Source organism: Protopterus annectens, chromosome 9.part0 (genome assembly GCF_019279795.1).
Source record: "Protopterus annectens isolate FY-2018-M chromosome 9.part0, PAN1.0, whole genome shotgun sequence".
Lineage (NCBI taxonomy): Eukaryota > Metazoa > Chordata > Ceratodontiformes > Protopteridae > Protopterus > Protopterus annectens.
The window spans coordinates 94233962-94251749 of record NC_056743.1 but is presented as its reverse complement, the minus strand read 5'-3'; the positions used below and the strand labels follow the sequence as shown (position 1 = coordinate 94251749).

General features: G+C 43.3%; 1 protein-coding gene across 1 annotated transcript in view; it reads left to right on the top strand.

Moving 5' to 3' along the window:
- The window catches only part of AMBRA1 (autophagy and beclin 1 regulator 1), a gene marked incomplete in the record, with an annotated part of 1868076 nt that overhangs the window by 150615 nt on the left and 1699673 nt on the right, over window positions 1-17788 (top strand). Inside the window, 1 exon segment of the mRNA XM_044082605.1 lies at window positions 12006-12064. Coding sequence (XP_043938540.1) covers window positions 12006-12064 — 59 coding nt within the window.

Genomic DNA, 17788 nt, shown 5'->3' with positions numbered 1-17788 from the left:
TAAGAAAATCAGACCAACTCTTCCTGTCCTATGCGGATGGTAAGCAGGGTCGGCCAGTGTCTAAAGTAACCTTATCCAGGTGGTTGTCCTCTATTATTACCCTTGTTTTTCAGTTGAGGATTAAAGAACTCCGTGCTAAACCTAAAGGCCACTCTACATCTAGGAAGAGGTCAAGGTCACCGTCCCTCGGCTCCGTTCATTCGGCTCCAGCTTCTCCCCTGCTGTCTGAACGGAGCCATAGATCGCACTCCTCTAGGTCTTCGAGGCTTTCGGACTATGACCTTCAGAGGGTAGTGAGTCGACTTCTTAAGTCCGAGGCACTGGCCCAGATGCTTCAGAGCCCGACTCATCAGTCGATGCTCAACCCCATTTCTCAAAATATTCCTCCTCCGACTCCTTTGAGCTCGGAGCCGGGGCGTTTCGGACCAGAGACTGTGATACCGTCGGAGCCGATACAATTGTCTTCAGCTCCGTCGTCGGCTCCGATTTCCTCCTTGGAGGAATCTCGGCGCCGGACTTCCCTCGTCGGCTCCGAGGGGGTGAGTGGCATCGGACCCTTGTCCGACCCCACTCTCCCTCTCGGTGCTTGGCTGGTGAGTTCGGCTCCGACATCGGCCTCGGAGCCATCGCTGTCGGTGCCGAGGGAGGTTTTCAGCTTTTCGGAGCGGGGACCTCTGGCTCTGCCTGACAGGGGTGCGTTCGAGGTCATGCGGAGGGTGTTGGAACCTGGTTCAACTCCACAGTCGGCTCCGTCCGCCCCTCCCTCTTCGGTGCCTCAGGTTATGTCTACTCACTCCCTCATCCCAGACCGCAGAGAGCCAGCTCCTCAAGAATCCCCTGTGGGGCTCTCATCCTCTCCTGAGGCCCCTCCTGATTTGGCAGGGAGCCCCTAGGAAGAGAAGTGTAAGAAGGAAGCACATAGACTCACCTGAGTCTGTCACCTCTGACACAGATTTAGAGGATTCGAGGGTTCCCCGTTACCCTTCTGAAGATGTCTCCTTTGCAGACATTCTAGAGATCCTGAAGCAGAGGGAAATTGGCCAGCCCTTAACCCTTCGGAGGATGAATCTGTGTATCTTGAGACGTTTGGCTCTCGCCCTTCCACCTCCTGGGTGTCCCCCTTTGACCCCCTCATGCAGGTGGTAGCTAAAAGGCTTGGACGGCTCCTGACTCTGTGGACCCCACCCCAGGAGACCTTCAAAGTTTATCACAGCACCAGCAGATAAGCAATTTCTCACTAAGGAGTCTCTGTGGATGCTATGGTGGTAGCTGCGCCACTAAGAAGGAGCTAGCTGATCCTTGGTACCTGTCCATCCTCCTAACAACGAATCTAGGTCTATGGACAGGTACGGAAGCGGATGTTTCGTCAGCGACTTTTGCTATCGTCGCTGAACTACCTCTGCCATTTCACTCGTCTTCAAAGAGACTTGATCAAGGAAGCGAGTGAGATGTTGAAGGACCCTACAGCTGCGGGTTTTCAGGACAAGATGAACGCTCAGCTGGCTACTCTAAATTCTATAGCTAACTCCTCCATGCGCCTCCTTTCATATGCGGCTGATGGAGCGAGCAGAGCCGCAGGGACAGGTGTGGCCTTACGCGGGCATGCCTGGATGCGACTGTGCAATTTTGCGGACCCCTTTAAGACGTCTTTCACTAATTCCCCGTTTGATGGATCCTCCCTTTTTGGTCCTCAAGTGAAAGAAACCTTGACAAGGTGCGAGACAGATGGCAAAACTCTTTCTGCCGTCTGAGTCCGTTTTTCTTCTCCTTCTAGACCTTACCCCAAAGGCCAGAAAAGTGGGAAGATGTGGTTCCGCAAACAATCTCAAGGGACTTTGCCTGACTCAGAGTCGGTTCCCCTCTAGAGGCAGAGGGGGGAACAATAATGGTAGACGTCGCCCTAGAGGCAGGGGGGGGGGGTCCGCAGAACCAGGGCAATCGAGAAACTTTTTCCGATAAGCCCTTCCAGCACCCCTGAGGTGTTGCCCGACTGTCCACCTTCGGAGGCAGTCGGGGGAAGAGTATCACTGTACCCAGAAGCCTGGCGATCCATAACTCTAGACAAGTGGGTACAGTCCATCATTTCCGAAGGCTATTCCATTCCGTTCTTTCGCATTCCAAATCAATCAAAAAAATCCCTTCCAGATGTTCCACCCGCTCAAAGGGATCAAGCAGCGTTGGAAATATCAAAGTTGCTTGCAAAAAGAGCCATTCAGCCAGTGCCAGCAGACCAGCAAGGGTCCGGAATCTACTCCGTTATTTTTGGTTCCAAAGAAAACAGGGGACTGGAGACCCATTTTGGATCTCAGTATCTTGAACAAGTCTGTCAAGAAAACAAGATTTCGGATGGTCACGCTACAATCCATCCTACCCCTTTTGGGAAAGGAAAACTGGATGTGCTCTATAGACCTCCAGGATGCGTACTATCATATAAAAATGAACAGACGCTCCAGGAGATTCCTCCGCTTCAGGCTGGGAACCAGTCACTTTCAATTCAGAGCCCTGCCCTTTGGACTCACCACTGCCCCCCGGGTGTTTACCAAATGCATGGCAGTGGTAGCTTCTCACCTGAGACGTCAAGGATTCCAGGTGTTTCCTTACTTAGACGACTGGCTCCTCACAGCTCCTACCAAGCATCTTCTTCTACTTGCCAGAGACTGCACCTTTCGCATTTTTCAGAAGTTAGGTATCTCAATAAATTGTGAAAAGTCTGTTTTGTCGCCTTGTCGTGCTATTACCTTCATAGGTGCAAATCTAGACACAGTCAACATGTCTGCGAGACTCACAGACCAAAGAATAGCAGACATACACAAACTGGTCCCCCTTCTCTTCCACAGCAACAGAGTCAAAGTCAGATTAGTTCTAAAAGTACTGGGGATTATGGCGGCTGCTATCCCTCTACTTCTATTAGCCAGATTTCACATGAGAATCCTTCAATGGATGCTCTTCACACAATGGTCATACCAACAACTTCCGATGTCCCACACCATTGTGATTACGCAAGCATGCAAGAATCATCTTCTTTGGTGGATTTCTTCCCCCCAGCTCTTCCTAGGAAGACCCTTTGTCCTTCCCCCTCCGGTTGCTACTTTGACAACGGACGCCTCCCTGATCGGGTGGGGGGGGGCATTATCAGGGCAGAACAGTCCAGGGCATTTGGCAACCAGTTGAACGCCACTTGCATATAAATGTTCTAGAGATGAGAGCAGTGCTTCTAGCGTTGCAAGCCTTTCAAGACTCTCTTCCCTTGGGAACGATAGCAATTCAGACGGACAACATGTCTGTAGTGTGGTATATCAACAAACAAGGCGGAACCAGGTCCTACCCCCTATGTCGAGAAGCACTCGGACTGTGGCAATGGGCGACTTCTTCTCGGCGGTTTCTGATAGCAACGCACATCCCCGGGAAGTCCAATCTTATCACGGACAAGTTGAGCAGAGCTATCCTCATGCCTCACGAGTGGTCTCTGAAAGATTCTATTTTGGAGAAAATTTTTCTCAAGTGGGGTCAGCCTTGCTGCGACCTTTTTGCTACTCCCAAAACAGCAAGTGCAAAGATTATTTCACCCTCTTCCCCTTACCAGGCCAGCCCAGCAGAGGCGCTCTAGTCCAAGTTTGGCCCGGGGACTTCTGTATGCATTCCCTCCTTCCCACTAACCTCTCAAGTGATACAGAAAGCTATCGCTCAGAAGGCCTCATTGATCCTCATTGCTCCTTACTGGCCTCGGCAGGTTTGGTTCCCTTTTCTACATCAATTTCTGTTGGAGCAACCCTGGCATCTGGACCTAGTTCCAGATCTTTTGATCCATCAGTCGGGTCAGTTACATCGCTCCCTCCCCTCTCTGAACCTCACTGCTTGGTTCCTCCAGTTCCAACCTTAGCCAGGCTTCCTCAAATATCTCACTCTGTTTGAGATATTTTGATAGCTTCCCATAAATCTTCCACTCGGAAGATTTATCTTAGTAAGTGGAAACGTTTCGCCTATTGGGCTCAAGGAAGGGACATAGATCCTTTCACTGCTCCCATCCAAATAGTCCTTGATTTTCTAGCTGAACTTTTCCATGCAGGTTCATCTCCTTCTATTCTTAAAGTTCAATTGGCAGCTATATCTAACTTTCATGTGGGCATCTCAGACTCTGCCATCATGTCTCACAAGCTTTGCAAAGCTTTCTTGAAGGGAGTTTTTCTTCTTAGACCTCCTATAAGAAATCCTCCTCCCTCTTGGGACCTTAATTTAGTTCTCACATCTTTAATTCTTCCCCCTTTTGAACCTGCAGCTTCCCGTTCAATGAAATTGCTATCCTGGAAGACTCTATGTCTGGTAGCCATTACTTCAGCTAGAAGGGTCTCAGAGCTTCATGCACTCAGCAGTCGACCACCGTATCTATTGTTTCATAAGGATAGGGTATCCCACGGACCAATCCATCCTTTTTACCTAAAGTAGCCTCTGCGGCAAATCTAAATCAAAACATTGACCTCCCTGTGTTTTTTCCTAACTTTTCTAACAGGTCTGAACAAAAATTGCATTGGCTAGATGTACATCGTCAATTAAGGTATTATTTGGACAGGACCAAACAGATCAGAAAAACTGACCAGTTGTTTGTCTCTTATGCAGAAGGCAGAAAGGGACTTTCAGTTTCGAAGGTATCACTCTCCAGATGGCTAACATCTCTGATTTCCTTTGTTTATGAAATTAGACACCAAAAGCTGCCTAACAAACCTAAGGCCCACTCCTCCAGAGCTTTGGCTACTTCTATAGCCTTCCAAGGCTGCCTATTGACACCATTTGTGCAGTGGCTACTTGGGCTACTCCTCACACTTTCATTTCTCATTATAAGTTGGATTTAGCTTCTAGACATAGAGCTAACTTTGGTTCCACTGTTCTCAAGAGTCTGTTCCGATAGGCCACCCGGGACAAGGTGCTAGGGACGCGGTCCTATCCAGCAAGAATGAAGGCGAGATGGACAACTTAACATATAGAAGTTATGTTCTTACCATAACGTTCCATGTTAGTTGTCTTCTGCCTTCTTCTCCCCACCCTCCTTCCCCTAGCCTGGACAGACCTAGAGGAGTTTGATTGTGACCTCTCTTTCTACCACCTCTATTGTATATACGTATATGCTATACTGTGCATATATTCCTTCATCAGGTTTTCAGGTCACCTTCTTCCCTTCCTTTTATAGAGGTGGGTTTTCCTTTTCCAGTAGTTCTGGAGTTTTATTGGCTGGGCCTAGCTTACAAGCGAGATCTGAGGTAATACCCTAGCATTGTGGGATATAAGGGGAGCCTCGAGCGGTGGAACCAACTCTCGAGCTTTTAGAGTGGCAGTCGGGCCGAGGTCAGCTCGAACCCATCCAGCAAGAAAGAAGGCGAGAAGAAGACAACTAACATGGAACGTTATGGTAAGAACATAACTTCTATTTTCATTCCCTGTTCTCATAATGTTTGCACCTATCCCTTCTTTGTGAAATAACAATTCCAGATTCATTTTCCTAAGAAAAAGTTTCATATCTATTAATGTCTGAGTTGAATTACCTTGGGTAAGTGGAATAAACTTGAACCCCTTCTCTAGTAATTTAAAATGCTGTACGTCTAACACAATGTTACTAAAATTGTAAATGGTGAACCCTCCTAGGGTGTTTTTATTTTCTAAGACTTCTATATCAGGTGAATTTTCTTTTGGGTGGGGGGTCTCTAATAAAATGGTCTCCCCCTTCCCCTTCTCCCCCCTCGTTTCTGAAAATTTCCATATCCTCTGTTGTTTTCCCATCTCTCTCTCACGTGCCTGACGAGGGGTGGAAATTCTACATCATATTCATTTCTATCTCTTTCTTCACCCTCTTCGTTTTCAGTATGTTTTTCTATCACTTTTTTATTGTTATTATAATAATTATTATTATAATACTGATTTCTATAAACTGGGGGTTTTGGGTAACTAACCTGATTTTCATATTCATAGATGTCCCTCCTTAGTTTATCCATTTTCCTATCCACCAATACTTTACATTTGTAGTCAACATCATCCTTTAATTTAAAATATTTTTGTTTTTCCAATTCTATTTCAAACATCAAATCATCCTTAATAAATACATCAAGGGTATCTATCTGTGCTTGTAGGTTTTCTAAGTTCCTATTATTCTCTTCAATAATCAGTTTAACAATGTCCAAGCCACATCTATTAAATACTCCTATCAGTTCTTTGTGAAAAATAGATCCAACTTGCACATTATTAGGGTACTTCCAGGTCCTAAGCCCTTTGGGAACAATATCACGTTTTAGGCATTCATCCAAATATGCATTTTCAATAACAATAGTTTTGTATTTATGCATTAATTTATACAAATTGTCCATCTTTTTGTTAAGAGTCCATGTTAGTACTATTTGGTAATCTGTTACCAGTAAGGTTGAAACAATATTGTGCTTGCAACCAGTCTTTCATTTCAATAGGTTTTTTATGATAAACAGTACCTGAGAAAGAGCGCCTTGTACATGCTTGTTTCTTGTTAGAACACAACACACCACCTTCCTGTAATTCTCCACATAGTATTCCGGGTGTAGCTGCGGGGTTGAAGCCACTACCATTCGGTTCATCTCCTTCTCGAATGATTCTCCCACCACCATCCAATTCCCTTTTACGTTTGCTTCTCTGTCCGCTAGCGACTTGATCGCCATTTCCGGAATCCATACCGCTCGCTCCTTTCTCTTCCTTGTTCATCATGGATTTACAAAGGGGCATTAGTAGGTCTATGAGCTCACTCAACTGACCAATGAGCTTCCTAGACTGTCCCGAGTCTATTGTCTCAACAATTCTCCCCTGCGTCTCCGCTTCCATATCGCAACCACTGACCAAAAAAAAAACGTAAAGTACTCCACCAAACTCCACTAAACAAAGCAAAAAACGAAAGCGAGGACCAATGCAGGCTGAAAATGTTCTCCGAGTTTATTGACACACAGATCCACGAAAAATTAAAACACAAAATATTAGTTTCATTCCCTGTTCTCATAATGTTTGTACCTATCCCTTCTTTGTGAAATAACAATTCCAGATTCATTTTCCTAAGAAAAAGTTTCATATCTATTAATGTCTGAGTTGAATTACCTTGGGTAAGTGGAATAAACTTGAACCCTTCTCTAGTAATTTAAAATGCTGTCTAACACAATGTTACTAAAATTGTAAATGGTGAACCCTCCTAGGGTGTTTTATTTTCTAAGACTTCTATATCAGGTGAATTTTCTTTTGGGTGGGGGTCTCTAATAAAATGGTCTCCCTTCCCTTCTCCCCTCGTTTCTGAAAATTTCCATATCCTCTGTTGTTTTCCCATCTCTCTCTCCGTGCCTGACGGGGGTGGAAATTCTACATCATATTCATTTCTATCTCTTTCTTCACCCTCTTGTTTTTCAGTATGTTTTCTATCACTTTTTATTGTTATTATAATAATTATTATTATAATACTGATTTCTATAAACTGGGGGTTTTGGGTAACTAACCTGATTTTCATATTCATAGATGTCCCTCCTTAGTTTATCCAATTTCCTATCCACCAATACTTTACATTTGTAGTCAACATCATCCTTTAATTTAAAATATTTTTGTCTTTCCAATTCTATTTCAAACATCAAATCATCCTTAATAAATACATCAAGGGTATCTATCTGTGCTTGTAGGTTTTCTAAGTTCCTATTCTCTTCAATAATCAGTTTAACAATGTCCAAGCCACATCTATTAAATACTCCTATCAGTTCTTTGTGAAAAATAGATCCAACTTGCACATTATTAGGGTACTTCCAGGTCCTAAGCCCTTTGGGAACAATATCACGTTTTAGGCATTCATCCAAATATGCATTTTCAATAACAATAGTTTTGTATTTATGCATTAATTTATACAAATTGTCCATCTTTTTGTTAAGAGTCCATGTTAGTACTATTTGGTAATCTGTTACCAGTAAGGTTGAAACAATATTGTGCTTGGAGAACTCTGAGAACATTTTCAGCCTGCATTGGTCCTCACTTTCGTTTTTTGCTTTGTTTAGTGGAGTTTGGTGGAGTACTTTAAGTTTTTTTTTGGTCGGTGGTTGCGATATGGAAGCGGAGACGCAGGGGAGAATTGTTGAGACAATAGACTCGGGACAGTCTAGGAAGCTCATTGGTCAGTTGAGTGAGCTCATAGACCTACTAACGCCCCTTTGTAAATCCATGATGAACAAGGAAGAGAAAGGAGCGAGCGGTATGGATTCCGGAAATGGCGATCAAGTCGCTAGCGGACAGAGAAGCAAACTTAAAAGGGAATTGGATGGTGGTGGAAGAATCATTCGAGAAGGAGATGAACCGAATGGTAGTGGCTTCAACCCCGCAGCTACACCCGGAATACTATGTGGAGAATTACAGGAAGGTGGTATGTTGTGTTCTGACAAGAAACAAGCATGTACAAGGCGCTCTTTCTCGGGTACTGTTTATCATAAAAAACCTATTGAAATGAAAGACTGGTTGCAAGCACAATATTGTTTCAACCTTACTGGTAACAGATTACCAAATAGTACTAACATGGACTCTTTTAACAAAAAGATGGACAATTTGTATAAATTAATGCATAAATACAAAACTATTGTTATTGAAAATGCATATTTGGATGAATGCCTAAAACGTGATATTGTTCCCAAAGGGCTTAGGACCTGGAAGTACCCTAATAATGTGCAAGTTGGATCTATTTTTCACAAAGAACTGATAGAAGTATTTAATAGATGTGGCTTGGACATTGTTAAACTGATTATTGAAGAGAATAGGAACTTAGAAAACCTACAAGCACAGATAGATACCCTTGATGTATTTATTAAGGATGATTTGATCTTTGAAATAGAATTGGAAAGACAAAATATTTTAAATTAAAGGATGATGTTGACTACAAATGTAAAGTATTGGTGGATAGGAAATTGGATAAACTAAGGAGGGACATCTATGAATATGAAAATCAGGTTAGTTACCCAAAACCCCCAGTTTATAGAAATCAGTATTATAATAATAATTATTATAATAACAATAAAAAAGTGATAGAAAAACATACTGAAAACGAAGAGGGTGAAGAAAGAGATAGAAATGAATATGATGTAGAATTTCCACCCCTCGTCAGGCACGTGAGAGAGAGATGGGAAAACAGAGGATATGGAAATTTTCAGAAACGAGGGGGGAGAAGGGGAAGGGGGAGACCATTTTATTAGAGACCCCCCCACCCAAAAGAAAATTCACCTGATATAGAAGTCTTAGAAAATAAAAACACCCTAGGAGGGTTCACCATTTACAATTTTAGTAACATTGTGTTAGACGTACAGCATTTTAAATTACTAGAGAAGGGGTTCAAGTTTATTCCACTTACCCAAGGTAATTCAACTCAGACATTAATAGATATGAAACTTTTTCTTAGGAAAATGAATCTGGAATTGTTATTTCACAAAGAAGGGCTAGGTACAAACATTATGAGAACAGGGAATGAAACTAATATTTTGTGTTTTAATTTTTCGTGGATCTGTGTGTCAATAAACTCGGAGAACATTTTCAGCCTGCATTGGTCCTCGCTTTCGTTTTTTGCTTTGTTTAGTGGAGTTTGGTGGAGTACTTTACGTTTTTTTTTTTCAATCAAGACTACCTATGGAAGCCATTTGTGCGGCGGCCACATGGGCCACCCCTCATACCTTCATTTCACAAAATAAAATGGATCTGGCCCCTAGGAGCAGAGCTGATTTTGGTTCCACTGTGCTCAAGAGTCTGTTCCGATGAGCCACCCAGGACTAAGGTGCTAGGGGACGCTGTCCCAACCAGCAAGAATGAAGGCGAGAGAGACAACTTTAATAAGTTATGTACCTACCATAACGTTCCATGTTGGTTGTCGTCTTCTCGTCTTCTTTCTTGCGTCCCACCCTCCATCACCCTAGCCTAGATGGACCGAGAAGAGTCCTCCTACGGGTCTTGTCACTGGCTGAGTCTTCACCGATTATGTCCTCTACCTTTTTCTTCAGCCCTGTAGCTGAAGTTTTGCTATTGGGACGGTTGTCCTCTTGTATTATGTTGGTGTTAGGTCTTCCAAACGAGATCTGGGGGTCTAGCGCCAGGCATTGTGAGATATAGGGAGGCCTCGAGCCAGTAAGTAGCTCTCGAGCTTTAGAAAATGGCAGAGTCATTGCCGAAGGTCGGCTCCGAACCCAACCAGCAAGAAAGAAGGCGAGAAGAAGACAACTAACATGGAACGTTATGGTAGGTACATAAATTCCTATTCATCATCATCATCTTTTTTCTGTTGTTCCTGTTAGGGGTCGCTACAGCGGATCATCTGTTTCCATTTCTTCCTGTCGTCTGCATCTTGCTCTCACACCAATCACCTGCATGTCCTCTCTCACCACATCCATAAACCTTATCTTAGGCCTTCCTCTTTTCCTGTTACCTGGTAGCTTCATCCTTAGTATCTTTTTTCCAGTATACTCAGCATCCCTCTTCAGCAAATGTCCAAACCAACGTAATCTTGTCTCTCTAGCTTTGTCTCCAAACCTTCCAACCTGGGCTTGACCCTCTAATATACTTATTTCTAATCCTGTCCATCCTTGTCACACCCAGTGGAAGTCTTAACATCTTTAACTCTGCTACATCTTGCTCTAACTCCTGCCTTTTTGTCTGTGCCACTGTCTCCAACCCATGTAACATAGCTGGTCTTAGTACCCTCTTGTAGACCTTCCCTTTCACTCTTACTAGTACTCGTCTGTCACAAATCACTCCTGACACTCTTCTCCACCCACTCCATCCTGCCTGTACTCACTTTTTTACCTCTCTTCCACACTCACCATTACTCTGAACTATTGATCACAAGTATTTAAACTCATCCACCTTCGCCACCTCTACTCCTTGCATCCTCACCATTCCTCTATCCTCCCTCTCATGCACACACACACATATTCTGTCTTAGTCCTGCTGACCTTCATTCCTCTTCTCTCTAGAGCATATTTCCACCTCTGCAGGGTCTCCTCTAACTGTTCCCTACTCTCACTACAGATCACAATGTCATCTGCAACAATCATAGTCCACGGGGACTCCTGTCTGATCTAGTCTGTGAACCTATCCATCACCATTGCAAATAAGAAAGGGCTCAGAGCTGATCCTTGATGTAATCCCACCTCCACCTTAAACGCATCGCCATTCCCACCGCAGTCTCACCGCTGTCACATTACCCTTGTACATAACCTGTACCACTCTTACATACTTCTCTGACACTCCCGACTTCCTTATACAGTACCACAACTCCTCTCTAGGCACCCTGTCATATGCTTTCACTAAGTCTACAAAAACACAATGCAACTCCTTCTAAGTCTACAAAAACGCAATGCAACTCCTTCTGACCTTCTCTGTACTTCTCCATCAACAATCTCAGAGCAAACATTGCATCTGTAGTGCTGTTTCCCGGCATGAAACCATACTGCTGATCACTAATCACCGCGTCCCTTCTTAACCTAGCTTCCACTACTCTTTCCCATAACTTCATGCTGCGTGATCAGTTTAATCACTCTGTAGTTACTGCAGCTCTGCACATCACCCTTATTCTTAAAAATCGGTACCAAAACACTTTTTCTGTATCGTTTTATTTACAGCAGTAGCTTGATGCTTTTGGTGTAGTTGGGTGACAAAATGAAACAAATTATTTGTGGTCTTGGGATAAGAATATACAGTGGAGGTGCAGTTCGATAAAACAAAGTGCTTTCAAGAGCTTCATATGCAAGTGGCTTTGTTTTGAGAAGGATTTTGAGGAGTGTGGTTTACCACTGAATGGGTAGAAGACACACAGCATTGAAGGCAAGAATGTATTCAATATGGAGATTTCCAAGGGAGGTTAGAAGTAACTTTTAACAGCACTTATAAGGGAATAGGCATTAAAATTACACACAAAAGAAACTAAATGACAGGGCACTTTTGTTTTAGTATAATCCTTAATATCAGAGCACTAAGTTTAAATTTGTTGTCTCTGATTACAGAAAGTGGAGCTCCCAGATAGTCCACGATCAACATTCCTGTTGACCTTCAGCCCAGACAGGTAAAGTTATGCTAAGATTCATTGTTCGTATTAGTCATGATTATTATGGAAATGGTGAAATGTTGCTTAAGTGTTCATAATGTTTAGTCTTTGCTGATGATCACTTACTTTGGAGGGATTTCCAGTAATCCATTTAATTTGGTATATTTTAATAACCTAATAAAATGTTACATTGTGTCATTTCCATTATAAATTTAGCCTTTACTTGGTGCATCTTTATATTTTTCTTACAGGTCCCGCTAGTTCAACTTGGAGTGGAATATATAAAATATATTTTTTGCTTAGTTATTGAATTTTGATAAGCCAGAAGTTGACTGGGCACACTGTATCATCAAGGCCTGAATTAGGCTGATTTGTAGCTGCTGAATTTTACTAGCCATTTGGTTTTGTAGCTTTAAATGCAAAATTAATAATTTATAACAGATACTGCTTTTGTAAACTTTTTAAAATTTGGTTACCGACTTTTTTATCTGTAGATGATTTGGTGGTTATAAATTAACATGCGAGATAGCAATGCTTGGTATTGACCCTTGTAGTTAGAATGATTGTATGGAGGCTAGCATATTTATTAGAACAGGTTTAGCTATACATCTAAGTTTATGGTAAGGCTGAAGGCTGAGTTTTTCCACAGTCAGCAATGTTACATACCTTAATGCCATTGTGAAAGGAATTAGTTCTACAGCTGTTTTCACATTGGTGTTCGCAGTTACCTTCATAAATTATATATATAAACAGAAAAGTATTCCATTTAACAGACAATGTTCAGCACAGTGTGTGTTTAGTATATGGTATTTTTAAATTTTTTGTTTGTTGATGGAGTGATTCGCTTTGTATTGTGTAAAACTGTTTACCAGTAATCGTGCATTTTACAAGTATGTGTTATACTACTGCTGTATGACAATTAAGCTTTATCACACTAGCTCAGCTAATTCTTCTGCTAGAGTACATTTTCTCTATCTAATAAAAGAGAAACACTTTGAGGACTTGGTCATTGTACAGTAATTCTCTTTTGTCTTCCAGTATTTGTTTTAATTTCTTCTGTTACAACAGATAACTATCAGTATGATGATGTGTGTAATATTAAATAACAGTAAGACACACTGGAATATCTAACAGCCAAAGTATTTTAGCTTGGCTGTAAATTGTTTCTGTAGGTAGTTTTTGAAAGTTAGCCTAGCTTAGTCTTTATTAGTGCTCAGGAGTTTTTCTGCCCTTCATCTCCGACTCTGTTAAAGAGAAAAAAAAATCTTTCCCTTTCTGCAGTTGCAGCTGCATTTGATATTTAGATTTTTCTCTATTAAGTAATTTAAATTTACTCATGACTTGTTTTTGGTCTTGCAGTGTTTGTGCGTTTTGTTGTAGAGAGAATGTAGTAAGTGCAAGATGCCCCCCCCCCCCCCCAAGACCACACACTTTTTACATTTTAGGGGTCTGTCACCTGGATATTTGAGTGCGAGCTGTGAGTTTCATTGAGACCAGGGCTGCTGTTGGCAGGAGAAACGGCTTAGTGCTCAGAGGTCTTCTCCATTCCCATTTGAGAGATGGGACGACTTCAGCTTCTGTTCCTGCCTCTCCTTCTACAAGGAAACCAGAAAAGTCAAAGTCTTTTAAAGAAAGGGAAAGAAGTAAAGAGAGAGAAAAGGAAAAGCAGAAGGAAAAATCTCATAAGTTCCTTGATCTGTCTAATCCCTCTGTCCTGGTTCCAAAGCCCCTTAGGCATTTGGATCCTACCATGGGACAGGATCAGCTTTGGACCTGACCTGTATCACCACCTTGCAGTTTCCTGCTGAAGCCAGCCAGTCCTTGGCTGCACACTCCAGTATTACAAGATGGAGCAATGTACCTGTGTTCCAAACCACCTAAAGTGGCACCTTTGCTCCTGTCCTTCTAGTCATAGAGGAGCCTTTCAGAAGCTAGCATCAAAAGGGTGATGAAATTTCTGGAGAGACAGATTCATATGGAGGTCCCCTAATGCTTACTCATTTGGGGTCCCTGGATCAGATCCCAACAGCTCCCTTAATACTTCCTCCTCCAGTCTGGCAGTTGGATCCAGTGTCCACTATTCCAAATGATTCCTGTAAGTGACCCTTGTTAGATTTGGGAGCTTGGTCGGCTCATCCTGTGATAGTTTGCTTACTCTTTCAACTCCAGATCCATCAGATTGCAAGGGGTGTCACGGCTGGGGTGACTGTGAGGTTCTGTGAGCCATCTCCAGCCTTAGGTGCTTTGATCATGCATGGTCTGATGTTCTTTGTGTTTCACTGTTGCAGTCATTACATTTGGGTTATCTGCTTGCAGGTAGCTCTCAGTCGGCCTGATTGTCAAAGTCTTGGGTCCTGCGTCGGTTGCTGTCTCATCTTCCATGAAGTCAGGGGTATAAAGCATGCAGCTGACGCCATTACATCAGTCTTTCTTGCCGTGCGGTGCCCGAAGCAGAAGCAGTTCGCAATTGCCGGTCGGCAGATTACTGAAATTTTCATTTTCGAGTTTCAGATCCGAAGTCTTCAACAAAGCTAAGTACCCTGTTGGGGATCCTTTTTCTTGCTCTAAACCGATGTCAGTAAAAGTTAACAGTTGTATTTCTTATGGAAAGCAAATACCTCAAAGATTTTCATTCGTACTGCATTCCTTTCTTAGGCCCAGACCACGACATCCCTCGCTGTCGGTTTTGTGCCTTATTCAAACCTCGAACTATTCGTAGTCTCTTCATTTTCGCATCTAAATATTTTGGTACTCTGTTCAATTATCCAGAAATGGCTTCGGTAAGCCACCCGACTACTGAAATTCCAAAAAAAACGCAAAGATAAAGACAGAGACGGACCGCGTAGGTCCAAAGCTGCAGACGACACTTCTGCTAAACTAGTCGCCGGTACTCTCTCAGGTGCTTTTGCAGCCCCTTATTCTTGCTACTTTAGATTCACAGGTCTCTCCTGAGACCCATTCAGAGTCCGGTATGCCGCGAGATGCTTTTTCCACTGTGGAACCTGCGGATGTCTCTACCTTGGATGGGTCCGGAGCCGCTGTGCAGGCACCGGCTTCTGAGGGTGTATTCAGGCCTACTGACTTGCGTGTTAAACAGACGCCATCTTCTTCTTCAAGGCCTAAAACTTGATTCACGCCTCGAAAACCGACTCCTGGGCCGCATGGTCAGGCCCCTATGCCTAAAAACATAAGAATGGCAGAAGACCTTATTACTCTAATCAGGGGAAGTCACCCTTCTCCCTCTAAGAGACCTAGAACTGATTTTCCTTCTGATTCTTCTGATCAGGATTCTGAAATTTCTGTTTCCTCTGATGACCAGGAGTTGCCCTTATCTACCTATGAGGATTCTGATGCAGAGGACTCCATTCCCTCTGATTCCCCGTCCAGAGGGTTTCTCTTTTGTGAAACTTTGCATACTCTTAGGGAGCCTTTCCACTGGGAAAGCCAGAATTGCTCTTTACGCCAAAAAGAGGCTTGGGGAATTGTTACTTCTACCTCAACACAGGCCTTTAGCTATCCCTCCTGTACTGGACTTTGTAGATATGCCTTCTTGGAATCTAGCCTGGCCCCTGACATTTTACCTCCAGCTCCCAGAAAACCTGACTGGTATTAGAGTACCTGACTCTCACAAGTTCCTCTTTAAGAATCCTACTGCGGATCCTGAGACCATTTCACAGGGACCCAAAGGCATTAAGGCTACTACTGCCAAAAACCCTACCCCCTCGGATAGAGATTCCAGGGCCCTGGACCGATGGGGTAAGAAGGTGTACACTTCTGCTGCTACTTTGGCCATTAGGGCCTTAAACTGCTAGTTTCATATGTTTAAGTATCAGCAGTATATTATTGTATTGCTTAAACAGAAAATGAAGTTGATTCCTGACTGTGCTGAAAATTAAAGAACTACGGGATTTAATGCATTCTGGTGAACAAGTTGGAAAACACTTTGCAATGTGGCTTTGATTCATCAGAGGCCTCTTACAGGGCTGCTGTCACTGGGTCTGTGCTTAGAAGGCATGCTTTGCTTAGGGAGCAAACTTTGTTAGATCATGTTAAAGCTGAATTACTGGATGCTCCCTTAAACCAAGACTGCCTGTTAGGCAACTAAGCAGAAGAAGTACTTAAAAAGATGGAGGAAAAAGCAAAATCCTTGAAAACTGTTAAAGATTTCCTGCAGGTACAGCCTCCCAGATTTAGTAGGTACCGGCCTTCTAAGAATTGGTCCTTTCCTGCCTCTTCCAGGCCTTCAGTCCAAACCCAGGATCAGCAGACCACCCAGGCTTCAGTCTCCAGGTACTCACAGGGGGCTCCCAGTTCCAAAGCTGGAAGTAGTAAGACCCCCCCCCCCCCAATGGCAAACTGTCACAATGACTTAACTTTAAAACTTCCAAGCCTTACTCAACTGACTGTTCCTTTAGGGGGAAAGATTGCACTGCATGCAAAAAAATGGGAACTCATTACCCAAGACAAATTGGTTTTAAATATAGTTTCCCAAGGATAGAGATTCCACGTCCACTCCTTACCAACCCCAAACGGTTGGCCGGACCTACCCCCAAATCAGTGGGCAGAGGCTTAAAAGCAGGTTCTCTAAGTATTAGGGCTATTCAGCCTGTCCCAGGAGAGGAATGAGGGCAAGGTTTTTACTCAAGACTTTTCCTGGTACTCAGAAAAGAACATTCCTGACACCCTAACCTGGACCTGTCCATCCTAAACACCTTTTTGATAATCCCAAAATTCAAAATGCTAACTCATCAGCTGCTTCCCATGCTAGGCAAAAATGCCTGGTTGGCAATACTGGATTTAAAGGAAGCCTACCTGCACATCCCAATAAGGGGATCTTGCAGAAAATACCTACGCTTCAGAGCAGGCTACATGCACCACCATCAGTTTTCTGCACTGCCCTTTGGCTTATCTATTGTACCCAGGGTATTCACAAAGTGCCTAGCTCCAGTCTTTGCATACTGCAGGCAAAGAAATATTCAAATATACCCATACCTGGACGGTTGTCTAATTGAGGCAAACAGCCAGGGCATGCTATTAAATCATCTGGCATCTGTAAAGAAATTACTAACCTCTCTGGGGTCACATCTAGTACCCTGCCAACAAATTGTATTCCTGGGAGCAAGCTTGAATACAACTTCGCAGATGGTTTACCTCACGTCAGCGAAACAAGTTTGACGGCCTACTTCACACTACTGGCCAAAGACCCAGCTATCTGCAAGGAAAATACTGTAAACCCTGGGGTTCATGGTCTCTTGCATTCTACTAATTCCATATGCAAGACTGCATATGAGGAAACTACAATGGTATCTAAAAAGCCTATGGTGTCAACATTCTCAGGACCTAGAGTCAATGATTCCTATCATCCCTTGTCTAAAGACAGAGTTCCTTTGGTGGGCAGAGGCCTTCCACCACAACAAGGGATTGCCATTCACCCTATCCCCTGCCACCCAAACCCTAACAACAGACGCATCAGACTATGCATGGGGGGCTCACTTGGCAGGGCAGTGCATTCAGGGCAAATGGAACCAGAGTCAAATGCACCTGCATATCAATAAAAAAAAAAAAAAATATTAGCAGTACAGAATGCTCTGAGCCTTCAAGGACCACATTCTTCCAGGACAATTATTGGTAAAGATGGACAATACCACTGTTATGTGGTACATAAACAAGCAGGGGGTCACTCACTTATACCCTGTCTGCAGACGAGCCATGGCTCTGTGGAGTACAGCCTTGAGCTACCAA